We start from the raw sequence: 23289 nt of genomic DNA on the forward strand, positions 1-23289 counted from the left end.
TTCTTTTTTTTTTAGATTTCATATATATGTGTTAGCATACAGTATTTTTCTCCTTCTGACTTACTTCACTCTGTATGACAGACTCTAGATCCATCCACCTCACTACAAATAATTCAATTTCTTTTCTTTTTATGGCTGAGGAATATTCCATTGTATATATGTGCCACATCTTCCTTATCCATTCATCTGTTGATGGACACTTAGGTTGCTTCCATGTCCTAGCTATTGTAAATAGAGCTGCAATGAACATTGTGGTACATGACTCTTTTTGAATTATGGTTTTCTCAGGGTATATACCCAGTAGTGGGATTGCTGGGTCTTATGGTAGTTCTATTTTTAGTTTTTTAAGGAACCTCCATACTGTTCTCCATAGTGGCTGTATCCATTTACATTCCCACCAACAGTGCAAGAGAGTTCCCTTTTCTCCACACCCTCTCCAGCATTTATTGTTTGTAGATTTTTTGATGATGGCCATTCTGACTGGTGTGAGATGATATCTCATTGCAGTTTTGATTTGCATTTCTCTAACGATTAATGATGTTGAGCATCCTATCATTTGTTTGTTGGCAATCTGTATATCTTCTTTGGAGAAATGTCTATTTATGTCTTCTGCTCATTTTTGGATTGGGTTGTTTATTGATATTGAGCTGCATGTGCTGCTTGTAAATTTTGGAGATTAATCCTTTGTCAGTTGCTTCATTTGTGAATTTTTTCTCCCATTTGGAGTGTTGTCTTTTCATATTCTTTACGGTTTCCTTTGCTGTGCAAAAGCTTTGAAGTTTCATTAGGTCCCATTTGTTTATTTTTGTTTTTATTTCCATTTCTCGGGGAGGTGGGTAAAAAAGATCTTGCTGTGATTTATGTCAAAGAGTGTTCTGCCTATGTTTTCCTCTAAGAGTTTGATAGTATCTGATCTTACATTTAGGTCTTTAATCCATTTTGAGCTTATTTTTGTGTATGGTGTTAGGATGTGTTCTAATTTCATTCCTTTACATGTAGCTTTCCAGTTTTCCCAGCACCACTTATTGAAGAGGCTGTCTTTTCTCCATTGTATACTCTTGCCTCCTTTAAAAAATTAAGGTGACCATATGTGCATGGATTTATCTCTGGGCTTTCTATCCTGTTCCATTGATCTATATTTCTGTTTTTGTGCCAGGACCATACTGTCTTGATTACTGTAGCTTTGTAGTATCATCTGAACTCAGTGAGCCTGATTCCTCCAGCTCCATTTTTCATTCTCAAGATTGCTTTGGCTATTCGGGGTCTTTTCTGTTTCCATAAAAATTGTGAAATTTTTTGTCCTACTTCTGTGAAAAATAACAGTGGGAGTTTTTTTGTTTGTTTGTTTCTTGTTTTGTTTTGTTTTTTTGCGGTATGTGGGCCTCTCACTCTTTTGGCCTCCCCACTGCGGAGCACACGCTCCGGATGCCCAGGCTCAGCGGCCATGGCTCACGGGCCCAGCCTCTCCACGGCATGTGGGATCTTCCCGGACCAGGGCATGAACCCATGTCCCCTGCCTCGGCAGGCGGACTCTCAACCACTGCACCACCAGGGAAGCCTGCCAGTGGTAGTTGGATAGGGATTGCATTGAATCTGTAGATTGCTTTGGGTAGTAGAGTCATTTTCACAATGTTGATTCTTCCAATCCAAGGACATGGTCTATCTCTCCACCTGTTTGTATTTTTTAATTTCTTTCATCAGTGTCTTATAGTTTTCTGCCTACAGGTCTTTTGTCTCCTTAGATAGGTTTATTCCTAGGTATTTTATTCTTTTTGTTGCAATGGTAAATTGGAGTGTTTTCTTAATTTCACTTTCAGATTTTTCATCATTAGTGTGTAGGAATGAAAGAGATTTCTGCGCATTCATTTTGTATCCTGCTACCTTACCAAATTCATTGATTAGCTCTGGTAGCTTTTTGGTGGCATCTTTAGGATTGTCTATATATAGTACCATGTCATTTGCAAACCATGACAGTTTTACTTCTTCTTTTCCAATTTGGATTCCTTTTATTTCTTTTCCTTCTCTGATTGCTGTGGCTAAAACTTCCAAAACAATGTTGAATAATAGTGGTGAGAGTTGGCAACCTTGTGTTGTTCCTGATTTTATTTGAAATGGTTTCAGTTTTTCAACATTGAGGACGATGTTGGCTGTGGGTTTGTCATAATGTCTTTTATTTTGTTGAGGTAAGTTCCCTCTATGCCTACTTTCTGTAAGGTTTTTATCATAAGTGTGTGTTGAATTTTGTCAAAAGCTTTTTTCTGCATCTATTGTGATGATCATATGGTTTTTCTCCTTCAATTTGTTAATATGGCGTATCACATTGATTGATTAACGTATACTGAAGAATCCTTGCATTCCTCGGATAAACCCCACTTGATCATGGTGTGTGATCCTTTTAATGTGCTGTTGCATTCTGTTTGCTAGTATTTTGTTGAGGATTTTTGCATCTATGTTCATCAGTGATATTGGCCTGTAGTTTTCTTTCTTTGTGACATTTTTGTCTGGTTTTGGTATCAGGGTGATGGTGGCCTCGTAGAATGAGTTTGGGAGTGTTCCTCCCTCTGCTATATTATAGAAAAGTTTGAGAAGGGTAGGTGTTAGCTCTTCTCTAAATGTTGGATAGAATTCTCCTCTGAAGCCATCTGGTCCTGGGCTTTTGTTTGTTGGAAGATTTTTAATCACAGTTTCAATTTCATTGCTTGTGATTGGTCTGTTTATATTTTCTATTTCTTCCTGGTTCAGTCTCAGAAGGCTGTGCTTTTCTAAGAATTTGTGCATTTCTTCCAGGTTGTCCATTTTATTGGCATATGGTTGCTTGTAGTAATCTCTCAGGATCCTTTGTATTTCTGCAGTGTCAGTTGTTATTTCTCCTTTTTCATTTCTACTTCTGTTGATTTGTGTCTTCCTTTTTTTCTTGATGAGTCTGGTTAATGGTTTATGAATTTTGTTTATCTTCTCACAGAACCAGGTTTTAGTTTTATCAATCTTTGCTATCGCTTCCTTAATTTCTTTTTCATTTATTTCCACTCTGATATTTATGATTTCTTTCCTTCTGCTAACTTAGGGGTTTTTTGTTCTTCTTTCTCTAATTGCTATAGGTGTAAGGTTAGGTTGTTTATTTGAGATGTTTCTTGATTCTTAAGGTACGATCGTATTGCCGTAAACTTCCCTCTTAGGACTGCTCTTGCTGGATCACATAGGTTTTGGGTCGTCATGCTTTCATTGTCATTTGTTTCTAGGTATTTTTTGATTTCCTCTTTGATTTCTTCAATGATCTCTTGGTTATGAAATAGTGTATTGTTTAGCCCCCATGTGTTTGTATTTTTTACAGATTTTTTCCTGTAATTGATATCTAGTCTCATAGCATTCTGGTTGGAAAAGATACTTGATATGATTTCAATTTTCTTAAATGTACCAAGGCTTGATTTGTGACCCAGGATATGATCTATCCTGGAGAATGTTCCATGAGCACTTGAGAAGAAAGTGTATTGTATTGTTTTTGCATGGAATGTCCTATAAATATCAATTAAGTCCATCTTGTTTAATGTATCATTTAAAGCTTGTGTTTCCTTATTTATTTTCATTTTGGATGATCTGTCCATTGGTGAAAGTGGGTTGTTAAAGTACCCTACTATGATTCTGTTACTGTCGATTTCCGCTTTTATGGCTGTTAGTATTTGCCTTATGTATTGAGGTGCTCCTATGTTAGGTGTGTAAATATTTACAATTGCTGTATCTTCTTCTTGGATTGATCCCTTGATCATTATGTAGTGTCCTTCTTTGTCTCTTGTAATTGTCTTTGTTTTAAAGTCTATTTTGTCTGATATGAGAATTGCTACTCCAGCTTTCTTTTGATTTCAATTTGCATGGAATATCTTTTTCCATCCCCTCACTTTCAGTCTATATGTGTCCCTAGGTATGAAGTGGGTCTCTTGTAGACAGCATATATATGGGTCTTATTTTTGTATCCATTCAGCAAGCCTGTGTCTTTTGTTTGGATCATTTAATCCATTCACGTTTAAGGTAATTATCGATATGTATGTTCCTATTACCATTTTCTTAATTGGTTTGGGTTTGTTATTGTAGGTTTTTTCCTTCTCTTGTGTTTCCTGCCTAGAGAAGTTCCTTTAGCATTTGTTGTAAAGCTGGTTTGGTGGTGCTGAATTTTCTTAGCTTTTGCTTGTCTGTAAAGGTTTTAATTTCTCCGTCAATTCTGAATGAGATCTTTGCTGGGTAGAGTAATCTTGGTTGTAGGTTTTTCCCCTTTCCTCACTTTAAATATATCCTGCCACTCCCTTCTGTCTTGCAGAGTTTCTGCTGAAAGATTAGCTGTTAACTTTATGGGGATTCCCTTCTATGTTATTTGTTGTTTTTCCCTTGCTGCTTTTAGTATGTTTTCTTTGTACTGAATTTTTGATAGTTTTAGTAATATGCCTTAGCATGTTTCTCCTTGGATTTATCCTGTATGGGACACTCTGTGCTTCCTGGATTTGATTAACTATTTCCTTTCCCATATTAGGGAAGTTTTCAACTATAATCTCTTCAAATATTTTCTCAGCCCCTTTCTTTTTCTCTTCATCTTCTGGGATCCCTACAATTCGAATTGTTGGTGCATTTAATGTTGTCCCAGAGGTCTCTGAGACTGTCCTCAATTCTTTTCATTCTTTTTTCTTTACTCTGCCCTGCAGTTGTTATTTCAACTATTTTATCTTCCAGGACACTTATCCGTTCTTCTGCCTCAGTTATTGTGCTATTGATTCCTTCTAGAGAATTTATAATTTCATTTATTTTGTTGTTCATCATTTTTTGTTTGCTCTTTAGTTCTTCTAGATCCTTCTTAAACGTTTCTTGTATTTTCTCCTTTGTATTTCCCAGATTTTTGTTCATCTTTACTGTCATTATTCTGAATTCTTTTTCAGGTAGACTCCCTTTTTCCTCTTCATTTGTTAGGTCTGGTGGGTTTTTACCTTGCTCCTTCATCTGTTGTGTGCTTCTCTGTCTTCTCATTTTGCTTAACTTACTGTGTTCAGGGTCTCCTTTTCGCAGGCTGCAGGTTTGTAGCTCCCTTTGTTTTTGGTGTCTGTTCCCAGTGGGTAAGGTTGGTTCAGTGGGTTGTGTAGGCTTCCTGGTGGAGGGGACTGGTGCCTGTGTTCTGGTGGATGAGGCTGGATTTTTTTCTTTCTGGTGGGCAGGTCTGCGTCTGGTGGTGTTTGGGGTGTCTGTGACCTTATGCTTTTAGGCAGCCTCCCTGCTAATGGGTGGGGTTGTGCTCCTGTCTTGCTAGTTGTTTGGCATAGGGTGTCCAGCACTGTAGCTTGCTGGTCATTTAGTGAAGCTTGGTCTTAGCGTTGAGATGCAGATCTCTGGGAGATTTTCACCATTTTATATTACGTGGGGCTGGGAGGTCTCTGGTGGACCAATGTCCTGAATTTGGCTCTCCCACCTCATAGGCACAGCCCTGACACCAGCCAGAGCACCAAGAGCCTGTCATAGCTGCAAATTTTATAACCTAATCTAGGAAGTGATATCACATCACGTCTGCCACTGCGAGTCCCTAAGTCCACACCACTCAAGGGACACAAATTAAGATTCCCCTCTTGAAGGGAGAAGTGACCAAGAATTTTTAGACACACTTTGAAAACCTCCACAGATTCATTGGTTCTGGAGAAAGCATTCTGTACGTCTGTGCATGGATAGTGGGGGCAGGTACAGCAATCTATACTCAGCAAATGCATCTACTCCAGAGAGGAAAATACCACCTCTTCTGTGATAGAAAGGGTTTAATGTAACCCACATGCCACAGGTAACTGGTTGGTCCCTGGGGAGTGGAGTCACACTGGGGGTTCTGCTTGGCCTCTGTTCGCAGGTCAGGCTCTCAATGGTGGGATATCCGATCAGCCTTGGAAAGAGGGAGACTGTTTAAGCTCTTTCATAGCCCACATATCTGCGGCCATGGCCAGTGTATACATGGGTTCACCAAATAAGAATGGGGTCTCTGAGGAAAGAGGTTCTGACACCTAAGCAGGACAGGTTGTCTTGTGTGCCTGATTTTTGAGCTCTTCCTTTGCCTTGGATATTCTCTGATGGCATTTACTAGGGACACAAATTTCTTAATTTCCTGTCCCTATTTTTCTTTTAAATTAATTAATTTATTTTTGGCTGCGTTGGGTCTTTGTTGTGGTGCACGGGCTTCTTACTGTGGTGGCTTCTCTTGTTGCATAGCACGGGCTCTAGGCGTGCAGGCTTCAGTAGTTGTGGCACATGGGCTCAGTACTTGTGGCTCATGGGCTCCAGAGCACAGGCTCAGCAGTTGTGGCGCACGGACTTAGTTGCTCCGCAGCATGTGGGATCTTCCCCGACTAGGGCTCAAACCCATGTCCCCTGCGTTGGCAGGCGGATTCCTAACCATTGTGCCACCAGGGAAGTCCCCCTGTCCCTATCTTGAGATGTCATTTTACATACCTCTCCTCCCCAGACTTAACTTGTCACCAAGTTTTCATTTTGCTTTTTCCAAACCCTTGACCTGCTGCCCAACCTGTTGACTGTGCCCTTGAGTCAGCAGAGAGCAGAGACGTGTCTTCTCCCCTTGGAAGTGGATTAGATGCACCATCCAAACTTCTGCTCCCTGAGTGTTCTCATCTACCCTGAGGGGAGGCTATAGCGCAGCTCTGCTCACATCTGGCCTACCATACACAACCGTCCATAAACCAGGCTTTGTCTTCCTTTATGAAATGGTCAAGGAGATCCCCGATTTCCCCGAGGTACAGCCTGAGAGAGACAGTGTAGGAGGAGGAGATATTACAGGACCCGTGTCGTCTGTGCAGCTTGTGAACTTGGGGCCTGCTCAGCCCTGGGCTGGTGTTCACCACTTTGACTTGATAATGGAATGTTGCTTGTCACATCCAGTTGTTTGGTTCCTTGGATTAGATCCCAGGTCAGCAAACTTCTTTGTAAAGGGCCAGATACTAAGTAGTACAGGCTTTGCAGGCAATATGATTTCTCCTGGAACTATTCGACTCCACCTTTGTAGTGTGAAAGCGGCCATAGATAACATGTAAAGGAATGGGTGTCTCTGTGTTCCAGTAAAGCTTCAGCGGGGTAAGTCTCAGACCCTCCCAGCTCCTGACAGCTGTTTCTTGCTCATCAGATTTAATTAGCAAATGTCATCAATATAAAGGACCGGTGGAGGGGCTGCCTCTGCTGGTGAGGGAGGTTTGTGGGAATAGGGAGAAATACAAGCTCTCAGCCTTTAAAATTTTGCCCAAATACCGTACTCCTTCCCAGGGTCCCCCTCCCTCCCCTTAGCTAGGAGGGCTGGTAGGGTCGAGCATTTCATCAGTGCTGCCACATTTACCAGCAGCCTCGGGATTAGTCCTCGGCCATGTGTTCCCTGAGACCACAGGAAGTGAGGGGCTTCTTCAGGCCTTCCGTCCACACATTCTTGTTCTCAAGATATGTTCTTAGTGGTACCCTTGGATGTTCAACAGAGTTTCATTTTCTTTTTCCCTATGTGTGCTCTCCAGGGTGGTCAGGTGAAACCAGGTGACACTCTAAGCTTTATAATCATTTATAAAGTGTTGGCATAGCCACTGTGTGCCCCGGCCACCTGATCTTTGAATAAATTGCCCTTCGTATGCACTTCATCTCATGCTGCCGCCACAGATAGATGATTTGAGGACTCAGGATGCTACCGCATCCCGTGGATTATCGTGATGTTTCTCGCTAGCAGGAGTTTATCCCTGTGCTCCTCAGATAGGAGCAACTCAATTCAGAATTCGATCTTAAGAGGCAATTTCCTAAGGCCACTATTGCATCAGCCAGGGACACTAAGGAAATAGTTGGCCCTCTCCAATTTAGTGGAATTCAAGGAAGTTTAATAAAGGGACCATTTGCAAAGATGTGACAGGGATGCAGGGAAACAAGCAATAGTGCCATATCCTGGGACTAGTAACACCATGGTATCCCCACACCCAGATCCCCAGAGACCCATGAGGAGAGGGCATCTCTCCAGCTACTTGTGATTTTAATGTTGAGATGGAGCCAGCCCAAGGGGGGCAGGAATGGGGGAAGTACCCTTACCTCTCTCTTTGAGTAAAACAGAAGCTACAGAGTAAAAAAAACTATGGATGTAGCAAATACAGAACACAGGCCAGCATCCCACAGCAAAGAGCAGGCTGGAAAAGGGTGGAGGATGGAAGTGGAGGGCAAATAAAAAATAATCCATACAGTTCATTCTGGATTTTCTAAAATTGTGCGTCAACAGCTTTGCTTTATGAAGAGAAGCTGTGAGGGGAGAGCATAGATAAACAAGATGTGTTACTATCCTGTTAAAAAGGGTTGAAACAAACATTTCAGTGACTTAAGGGCTTATATTTGTAATGTTAATTTGATGAACAACATTCACAGTATGAAATAATAAATATAAAGTAAGTGTATATGAAGGTTATTGTCGTTCACATTAACATTTTGCTAAAAAATTATGGAGTAGTGGTCTCATTGTGCATCAATCCTAAATTAGGATTTTAAGAAACCTCCATGAACACTTTTGATTCAGTATCGTTAAGATAACCGGGTTCAACATCAGGTCAAAATGGGTGTCAGTGAATATAATTTCAGATCCCACCTTCCTCATTTTGGTTTTCCACCCAGGGAGCTTTCTTTTGATATATTTCATGCACGCGTACACACATCTACAATTTATTTTTTAAAGTCTCCTCCTGATATATTTCATGCACGCGTACACACATCCACACCTTATTTTTTAAAGTCTTCTCCTGTCTTTAGAGGCAGTAGGTGCAGGGGTGAGAGCAAGACCAGCCGAGCTGCCTGTGTCCGTCTCTTGGCTTTGCCACTTCCTGGCTGGCTGGACGCCGGCCTCGCTCATCTGTGAAGCACGAATCATGGCACCTCCCTCACAGGGTTGAAATGAAGGTTGAGATAAATATGTGCAGGGCTTAAAACAATGCCTGGCAAAGAGTAACATGTAAGCGATAACCATTATTATCAGATGTCTACAATTAAAATGAAAACCGGAAGTTATTTGTCAAGGGCAATGCCAGTCAAGACCATCGCTTATGAATTTCTGGGAATCTCAGGTTTTGTTTACCTAGTTTTGCTCCCAGTATCACTGAGGCCCTGCTGGGGTCAGGCACTGACATCAGCACGTTCACACTAACTATTGTAAGGTCGGATCTTAACAAACGGCACCACGAAACAGAGGAAAGCTTCAAGTGAGCTTTATTAAGGAGCGCTCCCGGGCGAGGTTCACTGGTCCGAGAGAAAGGGGCCAGAGAAGTCGCACCCGGGCGAGGGTTGGGCAAAACTTTATAGGGGAAGAAGGGAAAGGGGTGTGGTGAATCTGGGAGGGCGCAGGGTATTCCTTATTTGGTGGTCTTTTCGGGTATCCTGGGGGACCGTTAGTCCCGCCCCTCGAAAGGCGGGAAGGCTGGGCTGGTTTCAAAGTCCCCAGGTCAGTTCCTGGAACTGGGTGGTCCGGAATGTCTCCAGGAGAGTTTCTGGAACTGGGTGGTCCGGAGAATTTCGTTCTGATGCAACCTGTGAATCTGATTGTGTTCCCCTGCCTCGGGCCAGTTGGCCTTACAACTATACATTTAATTTTCCTCATTTTCTCCCATTTGGGCCCAGGAAGCCTCTGCGGGGAGCTCAGGGTTGTGACCCTGGGCGGGGATACTGGGGGAGGGAAATCACTGTCCCAGCAAGGCAATGACTGCTGCATTTACGGTGGAAGTGCTGTGACCCTCTTTCTTTCAAGCAACCTGTTCACAAAACCGAAATTCCGAGTCTGAGCCCCGGGCCTCGGGGCCCACCGAGATCCCGACGCCACTGCCGCCTCCGCGCGCAGAGCGACGCGCCGCCGCCGATACGTTTAAATAAGGCGCCTTCTTCTCATTGGCCGGGGCTGCTGCCGGGAAAGGTGATTGGCCCCGCTTGGAGGCGGGCGGGGCCTGGGGATCCCATTAGTGGAGGCGGGAAGTTTAAACTTAAAGCAAAGAATCTGCGCTGTTTGCTCCTGTTTCTAGTTTGCGAGTCTGTGCCACGCTTATTTGCCGGGTCCCGGCGATTGCACGAGAAGGGGGGCGAATTCTCTCCAATTCCCCCAGCTTCCCGAGAGGACACGTTGGGCGTTCCTCCACGGGCGGCTCGGAGCAGCCTGTTGGGCCCAGAGGCCGCCATGGCGACCAGGCGTCGGGGGCGCGACTGCTGTGAGCAGAGCCCCCGGAACCGAGGCCGCGGGCGGGGCCGCGGGGCCCCCGGGCCGAGGAGGAGGCGGCCTCCCCGCCGGTCCTGTCCCTTAGCCACTTCTGCAGGTCGTCCTTCCTCTGCTTCGGGGAAGTCCTCCTGGGAGCCTCGCGGACGCTGCCCCTGGCCCTGGACAACCCCAACGAGGAGGCGACCGCCGTGAGGTTGTCCCGTGGCCCGGCCGCCGAGTGCGGCTTCACCGTCTGGCCGAGCGCCTTCGTGCTGCAGGTAGGAGGGGAGTGGGCCCTCCGCGGTCACCCCGCCGCGCTCCGGGAGGGGCCTCGGAACGAGCAGCAGCGGACCTGAGGCCTGGAGATAAAGCCAGGTCCTTCCCTCTAACTCTGGGTGAGCCCTGGTCCCCGGGGCAGAGGAGCCGGGTCGGCGGGGACTCGGCGGTGACAGCGCGTCCACGCGCCTGCGCGGAGCATCCTTAGGAGCACTTTCCTAGCTTTCTGTTACAGAGAAGCGTTTTTCATAGGCTTCGGCCCTCGAGAAGACTTGCGGTTCTAGAGTAATGGATGGCACTTTTAAAATTAATATTCTTTCATCTGTCTCTCTATCCATCCATCTATCCATCCATCCATCTGTCTGTATTTAAAACTGCCAGGAGTACTTTGGTTAGAGCAGGGTTTTTTAATTGCTTTTCATCAGTCATCTTAAATATCCACTTTAGTTTCCATAGGGAAACTGATTCCACAGAGTGAGGGTAACTCTAATACTTATCATAGAGAAAGAGTGAGCTCCTTTTTAGCTGAATGTCTATAGCAACAAAGCCAAAAACACCTCTTCAGGGTTGTTTTCAACAAGTATGAACACTTCACTGTTTTTTTACTCTTTTGTTTCCTTTGCTGTAGTGTAGTTTTTTGTTTTTGTTTTTTTTTTCTAAAGAGATGGGGAAATAAAGATATATGTATCAACAGAATAATTTTCATTGCAGTGCTTTTGTGATAATAGTAACCTGTAACAATGCAATAGTTAAATAATACATCCATTAATTGTATCTATCAAAATTATTTTAAAGAGTTCTTTATGCTGCAGTGTACTTTTTATTTTTTAATTTTTGGCTGCATTGGGGTCTTCGTTGCTGCGTGCGGGCTTCCTCTAGTTGCGGCGAGCGGGGCCTACTCTTCGTTGTGGTGCGCGGGCTTCTCATTGCAGTGGCTTCTATTGTGGCAGAGCACGGGCTCTAGGCCTGCAGGCTTCAGTAGTTGTGGCACTTGGGCTCAGTAGTCGTGGCTCGCAGGCTCTAGAGCGCAGGCTCCGTAGTTGTGGCGCACGGGCTTAGTTGCTCCGCGGCATGTGGGATCTTCCTGGACCAGGGCTTGAACCAGTGTGCCATGCACTGGCAGGCGGATTCTTAACCACTGCGCCACCAGGGAAGCCCTGCAGTGTAATTTTAATGGCGATTCAAATTTTGTGACTTTTGTTTCAGAACTTCCTGGGTAGCTTTTCTGCATTGCATTGACCAGAGCAATGCTCCCATTCCTGTCACCAAAATCCAAAGAATTTACATCCTTATTTTGACTGCTCTGGTCTTTACATTGATTAGAACCTCTGAAAGTGTGAAAAGAAAAAAAAAAAAAAAAAAGCTGAGGGAGTCTTACTCCTTGTCTAAATAACAGCTTCCTAAGGCAGTGAGAAGAGGCTCTAATCTGAGGTCCATGGGCTTGTATCTAAGCAGTGGTTCAGCTACACTTAAGAACCTGCCCTTCCCCTTTAGTTTATAAATGCTTGCTTTACATGGAAAGGTATATATTTTTTCTATCTATGTAATACTTTTTTACTTATTCTTTTTTGTTATGTGGAACTAAAGGTTTGCTGTGTTATTTTTTTTTGGTTTTGTTCTTTTGTTTTAGAATTTACTCTTTTATAGTGTAAAAGCTCACTGTTCTTTTTAAAAACCAATTGTTTATGATGTGTTATGGTTTCTGCTTTAAAACAAAACTTGTCTTTTATTAGCTGTTGATTTCCCTCAGCTTCAGGTCTGAGTGTGCTGATTCCACTTAACCCACCAAGCCACTAAGATAATACATACAAACATAATGTTCACCGTTTACAAATTCTTTTAAACTCTATTGCCTTATTTAATCCTTACATCAAACTCATGGAGTCCTTATCCACATTTGTAGAAAAGGCAACACTGTCAAAGGGTTTGTGTCCAGTGGATCAGGGTAGGCAGCTCAGTTCACTCTTCTGAGTCTTCCGTGTCTATTTTCTCATCCATTGGTTGGAAGTAATGCCAACTGCAGCTGTGCATGGTGCTCAAATGAGAGAAAGCTTCAAGCAAAAGTCTGGACTCTGTGTCCTGAATAAATGTTCTCTTCCTGATTTTTAATGAGGAAATATGCTCAGAGGGTGGAAATATTTACGCATGGTTTTATTCATAGCAATTGACAGAGCTGGGATTCCCATCCAGGTCTTATAATTTTAAATCCCATGCGCTTTCCCTTATATTGATTTATAGACGTGAGACATGGTTCCTCCCTAAAGACATATGTTAGGAGGTTGAGGGAAAAATTCTAAGAACAAGAAGAAGCTACATCAAACAACTGTCAAGGAGGTTGGGATGTTTTGAGGAGACCGGTGGTTCTCACATTTAAGAATGCATCAGAATCACCTGGAGGGCTGGTTAAAATACTTTTGGGTCCCCACCTTCAGAGTTTCTGATTCCATATGTGTAGCATAGGACTAGAACTTGCATTTCTAAGAAGTTCCCAGGTGATGCCTCTGCTACTGGTCCAGGGACCACATTTTGGAAAGCACTGTAGTAGAAAATAAATATTAGAACATCCCTTAACTACAACACACCCCACACCTTCAGTGAATTAGCGTGTCACGGTATGACTAAGCAGCGTTTCTCTGAGATGCCTCAACCACGTGCGTCAGATTTGTCTGGATTGCTTGTTAAATGAGGGAGATTTCTACTCACCACTCCACACTCACTAATGTGAATTTCTGGGGGTAAATGCAGAAAACTCGACGTACGCAGATGGCATCTAACGAACCACTAGGTAAAGTGTTATACTTGCCAAATAGTGACAGAAATTCACAATTAGTATAAAAATAGGTCTACAGTACAATGTATCTAGGCCTAATAAGGAGTGAGGACCAGAAGACTGTCATTTGGGATATTTTTGTAGAGCAGATTTACTGGGGCCAATCCAAGGAAAACTTTTTTAAATGATCTTTTGGGTTTCTTTTAATCTCCTAGTCATTCTTTTTAAAACTTCAATAATACTGGTGTGTTAGAATCTGCATAGGACTGCTGTAATGTAGGGGGTTTGTCATTTGGGTCTAGGTCTTCAAAATAACATTCAGTTAAAATCACCAGCCATCCTATTGAATGGGATTAAGCTACGTGGTGTTTCCATCCTGACTGCACGGTACCTCAGTGGTGAGCTTTAAAAAAACCACCGGTACCAGGACCCCGCTTCAGCATCACTCCTGGGGAGGACATAGAGGAGGGTCGGGGTGTTTTTAGTTTTTACAAACCCCTCAAATGATCTCTGTATCCAGGGTTATGAACAACTCAACTGGATGGTTTAACAGACTCATTGGTGCCAGTTCTGGAAATAGGAGCTTTTGCTCTGCAAACGAGTAGAGGCCAACATGAGGCAGCTCGCACTTCTTCAAGAAAATAAGCCACCCGTCTATTGTGCAATGAGTTTGATTCTAATTTGATGTGACTGGGAGACTTGGATGAACTGACTGGCAAGGCAGCCCCAAACCTGACTCTTCCCTCCTTCACAGGCAGGCTTCTCAAACAGTCATGGTCATTGCACTTATGGCCACAAGGGGGCGGGCCAGATCCATTTAATAACAAGGCAGCTTCAGTTGTCACTGGCTGCAACTACCATTTTCTGATTTGTCACTAATAAAAAGTTTGTAAACAAAGACCACAGAATCTTAGAACTAGATGGAATTATGAGAGATCATCTTGTTTATTGATTGACAACATTTTTTTAATCTTTTCCCAAAGGAGGGAGATGCAGCCCACTTTTTTAATTGTAATTCTGACTTTCTGCTGTCTTTCAGAATCTAGATAAAATAGTAAGATTCTTATCTCAGACACATGGCAATGCTTCTGTTCAAAAAATTAACAGTGATGCATATCCAAGAATGCCATTACTGAAGGTAATAGAGGCATATTTAAAAGAAAGTAGTATAACAGATCTGTTCCCTCATTTATTTGGTTACCTAAGAAATTTTTTTAAAGGGTGGAGTCGGGGGGTGGGGGAGACCAAATAAAGATTTACAAAAGGGAAAAGGTAAAATGCTTTATGTTTTATTTCTGTTTTTAGACCTCTGAGGGTATTTGTCTCCATAAAAGCTGAAGTTTTATAGCTAGACTATCACTGCAGTCTGAAAAGCAGGTATCAGTCATAAATCCCTTTGTGTCTCTCAGAACTGACTCGCTCTCTGTGCCTTAGTCTTTATAGATTGTTACAAATGATGGAAGGGCTTCCTCATGGGAAGTTGGATGGAAGCGGAGAAGGCAGAGAAAAGAAAGATGGAGTGAACACTTTGAGCATCTTTTTTGCTCATGTGCTCTCCTCCTGGATTAGCCGATTAACCTTTCAATTAAGGATAAAAAGACTAGCACTTCATTTTGTTATGCCTTAAGAAAGGCCTTAAGAAAGAAGGCCTTTCTTTCTTATGCCTTAAGAAAGAAAATAGACAAACTAAAAATCAAAAGCCTTTGCAGCCACAAAACATACACCTAAGTAATGTTTATAATTCAAATCTACTAAATAAATTACATATATACAACCATCCCCAACATTTTGAAAGATATAATTTTAATGAGAAAGTCATAACTGAAACTTCCTTTGACCCCATAGATAATGTTAATGGCCAAAGCGAAGAGAATAGTAAACTTATTCTTACCCCCAAACTGTTTTTCAACTTTGAACATCACACAAAGCCAAGGAAATTTTCTAAGTCCAGATTTTTTTGTGAATAATAGCTGTGTAGCTAATAATGAACCAGAATTAGTGGAATGTCTTTCACCAGATATGTTTGTAAAGATTATTCAAAGCCTATGCATTTGGAATCAAAACGTGTGCATGAGATTTTCTGCACAATTTTAAGTCCAGATTCTTTCATAAATGATAATTACAGACTAAATTAGGATCTAGAATCAGAGTCAATTAGTCCAATTCTACCCCCAAGTCAATGTGTAAAAGATAACATGGCATATATATCTCAGCATATATGTGAATTATCACCATCATCAAATGAAAATTCTCACAACCTCCTCAAGATGAGAGAAAAAATGAAGTTTTACCTTGATTCCTGAATGTCAGGGTTCAAAATCTCCAAAAGCTATTTTTGAAAAATCCAAGCTTTAGAAATGAAGTCAAATTATTACACTTTTAAGAAACCATAACCAGCCTAAATTTTCTGCAGTTCAGGATATTTCTAATCACAGCCATAATAAACAACTTAAGTGATGACTGCATGAGGTAACCTAAATTACAAGACTCTGATAGTGCCTGGCACAAAGTATTCGACTGTTAGCTGTCACTGTTATTTTTCATAGTATTGAATTCTTTTCTACCTCTTCCAACCTCTTTTTTGTCTTGTTTTTCTTATCTGTGTTCTTGGCTCCGGGCACTTTGCAGTTCAGTGGAAGGCCCCGTTCCTGGTGTGTCACGTCCACTGCAGGGTCAGCTCAGGGTCACCCCTGCCAGGAGGCTGTCCTGCCGTTTAGGTGACTTAGCTCTCCCTCCCCTTGTCCCATGACTCCTCATGTGTACTTCTCCTTATGTAGTGTATTGTGATTCTTTCTACACTTCTGTGCTAGACCGAGAACTTCCTAAGGGAAGAAAATGTTTTATAAAAATTCAAATTGCATTTCAGAATTTAATTTTAACAAATCAAATTCTTTAAGGGCTTAGCTTTCTAATTTATAAAGGGGGTGGAAGCAGAGAAACCAGTTAGGAGGCTCTCCCATTAGTCTGGGTTAGAGGTGATCATGTTGGAACCTGGACAATAGAGGTTGTGAGGAGTGGTTCGACTTGGGATACAGTTTGCAGGTGTAAGTGTCCTGAGAGCTCCTACCAAGGATGAAGTGTCTCTCAGAGCTTACAAGTTAAATAGATTACGTTGTGCTGCGTGTCATTTATTTACTTCTGAAAAAATGGTTAAAGCTATGAAAAATCTTGAAATTGACATTGAAGTTAAGCGGTTAATTCTTGGAAGAAAGATGTGGGTAAGAACATTACAGAAATCTTGAGATTAATTCTTTAAACTTTAAATTCTTCAAATATACTCTAGAAATGTTGTATTTCACAGTTTGGCTTTGCTGTCTAAAAATCTCACAAACTTAAATGTGGTCATGTATGTTAAAGAGTGGAAGTATACTTTATTTAAATTATTTCATGTATGCGACTTTCCTTTTTTGCCACTGAATTCTCCATGAAATTTTATTTACTGTCTCTATTTGATTAGTGATCTGAGCTTACTTGCTTTTCACTTGCATTTCAGGAGAACGACAGAAAGTCCTGAACTGGCTGTTGTCATATAATCCTTTGTGGCTACAAATCAGCCTAAAGGTAAGTCACCATTTGATTTTTGGAAAAAAAGATAATTTTTTTAGTATATACTTTTAATAGATTCTTTAATAAAATATGGTTTCACTTATAAAGACATTTGGTTAGCTTAATTGACCTCTCAGTATGAAATTTAAAGTCCTTTAATAAATGCTCATTAGGTTAATAGACCCTGTCATTATATATTATTGCCATTTTGTTATATAGCAATTTTCCTGTTAGTTTCTTAAATATATAAGATGTGGTACTAGATGTAACAACAAGTATAATAAACTCCTTTCTGAGCATTTACAAATGACAATACTAGGATGTTTTAAATACATTTTCTAGTTTAAATTTTTATAAAACCCAGTGAGGTATGTATTATTATTTCTACTTCACCGACGAAACAGAAGCTCAGATGTTAAGTGACTCGCTGAATGACAATGACTGGTTGGGACTGGAATCTACAGCAATCTGATGCCATTGGAACCATTTTGATGGAATATTGCTCATAAAAAGTTCATCGGAATTTGAGTTTTTCACATGGTGCATGGTTCAATAATATTTAGAATGTTAAAACGAACTGAATTAGAAAACCACTCGGGGGACTTCCCTGGTGGTTCAGTGGTAAGGAGTCCTCCCTGCAATGCAGGGGACATGGATTCCATCCCTGGTCAGGCCACTAAGATCCCACATGCCACAAGGCAACTAAGCATGCGTGCCACAACTACTGAGCTCACGCGCCTCAACAAGAGAGCCTGCGTGCTGCAAACTACAGAGCCCACATGCCCTGGAGGCTGCGCACCACAACTAGAGAAGAGAAAACCCGCACGCCACAACTAGAGAGAAGCCCGCGCACCGCAATGAAGAGATCCCGCGTGCCGCAACTAAGACCCAAAGCAGCCAAAAATAAATAAGTAATAAATGAATAAAAATATATTTCAAAAAAGAAAACCGGGGACTTCCCTGGTGGCACAGTGGTTGGGAGTCTGCCTGCCGATGCAGGGGACACGGGTTCGTGCCCCGGTCCGGGAGGATCCCACATGCCGCAAAGCGGCTGAGCCTGCGCGTCTGGAGCCTGTGCTCCGCAGTGAGAGCCCCGCGTACAGCAAAAAAAAAAAAAAAAAAAAAAAAAAAAAAAAACCACTAGCAGTTGACTGTTTTAAAACATTAATCTTTTATTAAAATCCTCAATGTTTTCATTTCCTTTAGTCTTTAACTGGTGCATTCTTCTATTTTCTTTAGTTTTTTTTTTTACCATTGTCATGTCGGAAAATCTGATGGTCCTCAGAGAGATGCATGCCCTCAGGATTCTGCAGCAGGATGGGCACAAAACCCAGGGTGTACCTGTGGTAGCCAAGTCTGTATATCAAAGAATACTGCTTGTTGGTTTTTCCTTTAAATAGTTGCTATGCTTAACTTGTATGGTTTGTTTGTTGGTGTATTCTCCATTACTGAACTTCAGCTGTGACTTTACATTTTGTTCAGGCAGTTAAATTTTATTTAAAAATGATTAATTGATTTTAGCTTATTAACAAAAAGATTTAATTGATTTTGATGAACTAGATTAACTCATGATGTTAATTTTCTTCCTTCCCTCTCCCTCCCTCCCTCCCTCCCTCTCTCTCTCTCCCTCTTTCCCTACTTCCTTTCTACAACTCATCAGTTCTCTACTTAGTGCAAATCCAACAGTGTTGACAGTGACCTATTTCTTGGCCTGGGTTATATAGCAGTTAGCTTTATAATTACTCATAATTATACAATGTGTAATAGTTGTAAATTGGTTTTGTGCCTGCATGTTTCACAGTATAAGGTAAAAATAGTCTACTTGCATGAAATTTATTAGTGGGAACCATCACTACATATGATTTTTATTTAAGGACCGGGTACATTTTAATACTAATTATCTTGTAAAAACTATTAACATATGAATGAATAGGTTCTTTTTTTTTTTTTCTTTTGACATAAGCAAGTTTTCTGAGGTAAAACTCCCAACAGTATAAATGTACCCTTTATTTAGGTATGCAATTCAATGAGTTTTGACAAACGTATACAGTTGTGAAACCACTACCACTGAGATAAAATATTTCTGTCACAACAAAGTTCCCTTGTGCCCCCTTGCAGTCAGTTCTCTCCCATTTAACCCCTAGGTTCTGGAACCTGCTGATGTGAGTTCAGTACCTTTAGTTTTGCCTTTTCTGCTTTGTCCCATAAATGGAATCACACAGAGGTAGCTCCTTGTGACGGGACTCTTTTACTTAGCGTAATGCTCTTGAGGTTCATCCATGTCGATGCATGGCTTAGATTGCATCTCTTTCTTCACAGACTGCTGTTCCACGGTAGGGGGATATATAGCCGCTCTGTTTGACCACCCCCCAATTCATAGATGTTCGGAATTTTCACTGGAAAGAACAGGAAGATGGAAGTGCATATAGTGGTAGGGATTCATGTGAGGAAGGTGGCTGTGATGCCGTTTCCTCAGTGAAGAAGGAGATCATAAACATTAGCTCAGAAGCAGATGGGGGACGGTGTGGAGGGGACATTTGGAAAGAAGAAAACAGTCATCTTGGGGAAAGAGAAAGGAAGCAATTTCTAGGTAATTTCAATCATTGGCATAAAATCAGCCAGCCTGGTTGTGCAGGTTTTCTTTAGCAACGTCCAGCTGTGCAGGAATGGAGAAGGCAGATACCTGGATTCAACTTGGAATCCACATAGAGCTTTCCAGTTACATTCAATAGGGAAGAGCACCAATGGCGTTAATGGCATTTGCAATGGAGATTATACTGAGGGACCCAAGCTAGATGGGAGGGAAAGGAGACCAGCATTGTGCTGGGTGACAGGCACGTGCTGAGGTCCCCTGAAGTGGACACCACAGTGGGAGGAAGCGGTGAGCCGTGGAAGTATTAAGTCAAAGGGCGTGGATGAACCCCAAGGGGTGGTTCGGGCTGGAAGGCTCAGGCTGAGCAGTCGGTGGCCGGGCACTTTCTGAGGGTGACAGCGGCTGTCTTGTGATTGTGTGACGGGGGGTGTGCTGAGTGGACCCAAAGGAAAGGGGGCAGAAACGGAGAGGTGAGGGGTCGGCTCTTTAGCTACAAGGCTGCTGAAGTTCTGAGATGGGGCAGGAGTTGAGGGAAGACCAGGAACCAGGTTTACAGACAAAACGCTGGGGTTTGGTAGCTGAATAGCCTGAGCTTCAAAGGATCCAGGATCATCCTTCAGGGAAGATGGAGAGAAATAGTCTAAAGTCATAAACGGCCATAACATGAAGCCTCCCACCTGTGTGAGGGCCTGTGAGGGAGGTGATGTGTCTAGGAGGGACCACATTTCAGTTAAGACAAAGCGATGGATGTGAGTCTTCTAAGAGAGGAACTGGGTTAATGCAAGGTTTCTATTCTTCTCACAGACTTAAACCTGATTGGGTGTTGAGAAGAGATAACTTGGATGAAATCGTGAATCATCTGAAAGCTATTCAAATGGTGATGGACACACTTGGCATTCCTTATTAGCAAAGGCAAACATCTCAGTATGTACAGGAAAAGAAATAGGAAAGCTGATCACATGTATGGAAAGTGCTTTTTGCTTTCCTTGTACAATTTTTAAAATCTGACTTTGTGTTAAAGTTAAAAAGGTATAGGTAACAAACAAACTTTTTCTATTCTTCATTTCTTTTATCTAAAATTTAAAATTCTTTTTAAAATTCATTTAAAAATCTTTGCTGATTAAGAAAATACTGTCTTTTGGATTGCTTGTTGCTAGTAGCTAGGCTTCCTAACAGGCTTCCTTTTAATTTTTATATTGTTCACTCAGTCCAGAAAGAGTGATAATTAATCTACTATAGTTCTACTTTCACCAAAAAGAGAGAATTCCGGGCTTCCCTGGTGGCGCAGTGGTTGAGAGTCCGACTGCCGATGCAGGGGACACGGGTTCGTGCTCTGGTCCGGGAAGATCCCACATGCCGCAGAGCGGCTGGGCCCATGAGCCATGGCCGCTGAGCCTGCGCGTCCGGAGCCTGTGCTCTGCAACGGGAGAGGCCACAACAGTGAAAGGCCCGCGTACCGCAAAAAAAAAAAAAAAAAAAAAAAAGGAGAATTCCGATGGAAATATTTATAGCTTCTTTATCAGAGGTAAATATAATGCAGATAAATATTTACTTACAATTTTCATTTGAGGGCATGTGTATTTGTTGGTATGTGTAAAAAATTCCAACCTATATAGAGGAAGAAGGAAATAGTCCAAAAACCTGCTTATTTCTAGGAATACTTAAGGGGGGTCTACATAAAGCAGTGCTTCTGCATCTTGCATAAATTATGGACCCTTTTTTTCTCCAATTATACAGAAGCCTATTTCAGAAACCAGTCTTAGAGAGTAGAGTTTTATTCTATGAATAATATTCCATTATTACTGCAGATAACTTTTGTGTTTGGAATAGTGATGGTTTATTTTGAATTATCTAAATGAGACCAAAATGAAACTTGATCTAAACTTTGCCCTTGCTTTGCCAAAGCATCATTAATTTTCATACCTGCTGAACATTGTTGGAGTATTAGAAACAGGCTCTTCCTGCCGTCAGTAATTGTGATGGATCTTTATTGAGGTACATTTGAAGAACAGTCCGGTGACATTTATATTCACCTTAACAACGTTATTAAAGACATAGGTTACTCAGTGTCTTCCTTCTACTGTTACTGTCTGTCTGAGGCTGTCTGGGTTCCATGGCCACTTTCCTACAAGATCTTTCAATTCCATGTGTGTTCCTATCTGCTCTAAAATAAGTGCTGACCTACTGGACAGGTAGCAGTGATCTGCTTCCATCACACCCAGGCAGTTTTCGAGTGAAAATCCATCCTGATTTGTAGCCTCGCTGTCAGCGTGCAGGTGTTTGCTCTTCAGCAACTTCTGTGCTCCACGTTTAGAGATGCTGTTTACGTCAGCGGTTTGAAGTATCCCGTTGTATGCCTTGCTCAAGGCTCAGAATGTACACTTAAAAATTCTGCATTTCTTTGTAAATTTCATGGCAAAAGAATCTTTAAAATTACTGGGTTAAGGATATATTTGCTTTAGTTTTTAGAGGAGCACACACAAATACCTACCACTTACTTTGAAATGCGTCAAAAAAGGACAGATGGATAGATGAATAAGTACATGATTTTAAAAAGTATAATAAAATGTGAACGGTAGAATCCAGGGAGAGGTTATGTTTGAAAATTTTCAAATTAAAAAATAATCTTTGAAAATAAGCAGAGGCCACCTTATATTCCTTAACTGGAAGTCACCCAAATGTCTATGAAGAGTAGAATGGGTGGGTAATTCGCGCCATATTAGCAGAGTGGAAAACTGCAGGGAAGGAGTTACCTTCTACAGCCCAAGACCAGAACGAATCTCACAAGCAAAATGTTAAACAAAAGAAGCCAGATATTTAAAAAAAAACCAAAAAACTCTAGGATTTCATTTATGTAGAATAAAACCAGGCAAAATTGACCTATGCTGTCAGAAGCCAAGATTGTATTTATACTGGGAGTAGACCTTGCCAATGACCCGGAGCGGGGACTCTGGGAACTAGTGTATCCTCTTGTTCTGGGTGCTGGTTCACAGATGTGTTCAGTTAGTGAGAATCCATTGATCTGTGCACTAATTGTACATGTACTTTTCTCTTAATATGTTGCATTTTAATAAAAAGTTCCTGAACTGAAATAATAATAGTTCCCACCTCACAGTATTATTTTGTAGTTTAAACTAAAACCCATTAGAATGTAAACTCCATGAGGACAGTCATTGGAATCTATTTTTTCACTGCCATAAACCCAAGACTAGAGCATGTCCTGATATAAACCAGATAGTCGAAGCATTTTTCATGAATGATAATTCAGCACAGTGCTTCTCTAATCACCTGCCACAGCATACAACCTCTCTCAACATTAGACTTTACAATCAATAACATTATTCTATCACTGCTCGAGACAATTAAGGCCACTTTTCCCTTTAGCAGTGCAGTCTAGACAACACTGTTTTCATATCAGGGATCCATTAATTCATGTACCTAAGTTCATCCCTTCATTTGATCTACAGTGGTAAAGAAATCAATGGCCACCAATGAACTTTACTCCATGGACTTACATTGGGAAATTAACATTGAAAATTTACCCTGTTTTTTATGCAGCCTGAGTTAATTATTTTGCTGCTGTTATCGTTGACCTCATCGGTGGTCATGTTCTTATTGGACTGTGGCGTGAAAAGTACTGTCAATTAATGTAGTTGTGTATTTTTAGTGTTTTTCTAAACTGTTTTAAATCAAATATAAGGCTTGTTACAAAGGGACTTAGATGTTGTAAATAATTAACTTTTTTCAGGAGACGTATTGTGTACTTAATGAGGAGTCCCTAGTACTTTAGAATGGTTAAACCCTTTATTAAGCACACCATAGAAGATGAGGTCGAAAGGCTTGGCTCTGATTATCATATTAATCATCTCAGGAGAACTCAGTGCAGAAGGTAAA

At 41.5% G+C, this 23289-nt stretch overlaps 1 protein-coding gene and 1 pseudogene across 6 annotated transcripts in view; both read left to right on the forward strand.

Annotated features, from left to right (window-relative positions):
• The first annotated feature begins 9961 nt into the window (after positions 1–9961).
• On the forward strand, positions 9962–18599 carry LOC101271734 (abnormal spindle-like microcephaly-associated protein homolog; annotated as a pseudogene).
• Positions 18600–19293: 694 nt separating this feature from the next.
• F13B (coagulation factor XIII B chain) overlaps positions 19294–23289 on the forward strand; it is a 43687-nt gene continuing 39691 nt past the window's right edge. For 4 of the 6 annotated variants that reach the window (XM_049710860.1, XM_033415448.2, XM_049710865.1 and 1 more), the window contains exon 1: positions 20220–20920. Coding sequence is in view for 2 of the 6 variants with exons in the window: in XM_049710854.1 (XP_049566811.1) it covers positions 20749–20920 (172 nt within the window). In the remaining 4 variants the exon portion in view is untranslated. Of the gene's footprint in view, positions 19393–20199; positions 23285–23289 lie in introns of those variants that run through there. The other 2 variants (XM_049710854.1, XM_004285090.3) reach the window with 2 other exon arrangements.

The sequence above is a fragment of the Orcinus orca genome, chromosome 1 (genome assembly GCF_937001465.1).
Source record: "Orcinus orca chromosome 1, mOrcOrc1.1, whole genome shotgun sequence".
Lineage (NCBI taxonomy): Eukaryota > Metazoa > Chordata > Mammalia > Artiodactyla > Delphinidae > Orcinus > Orcinus orca.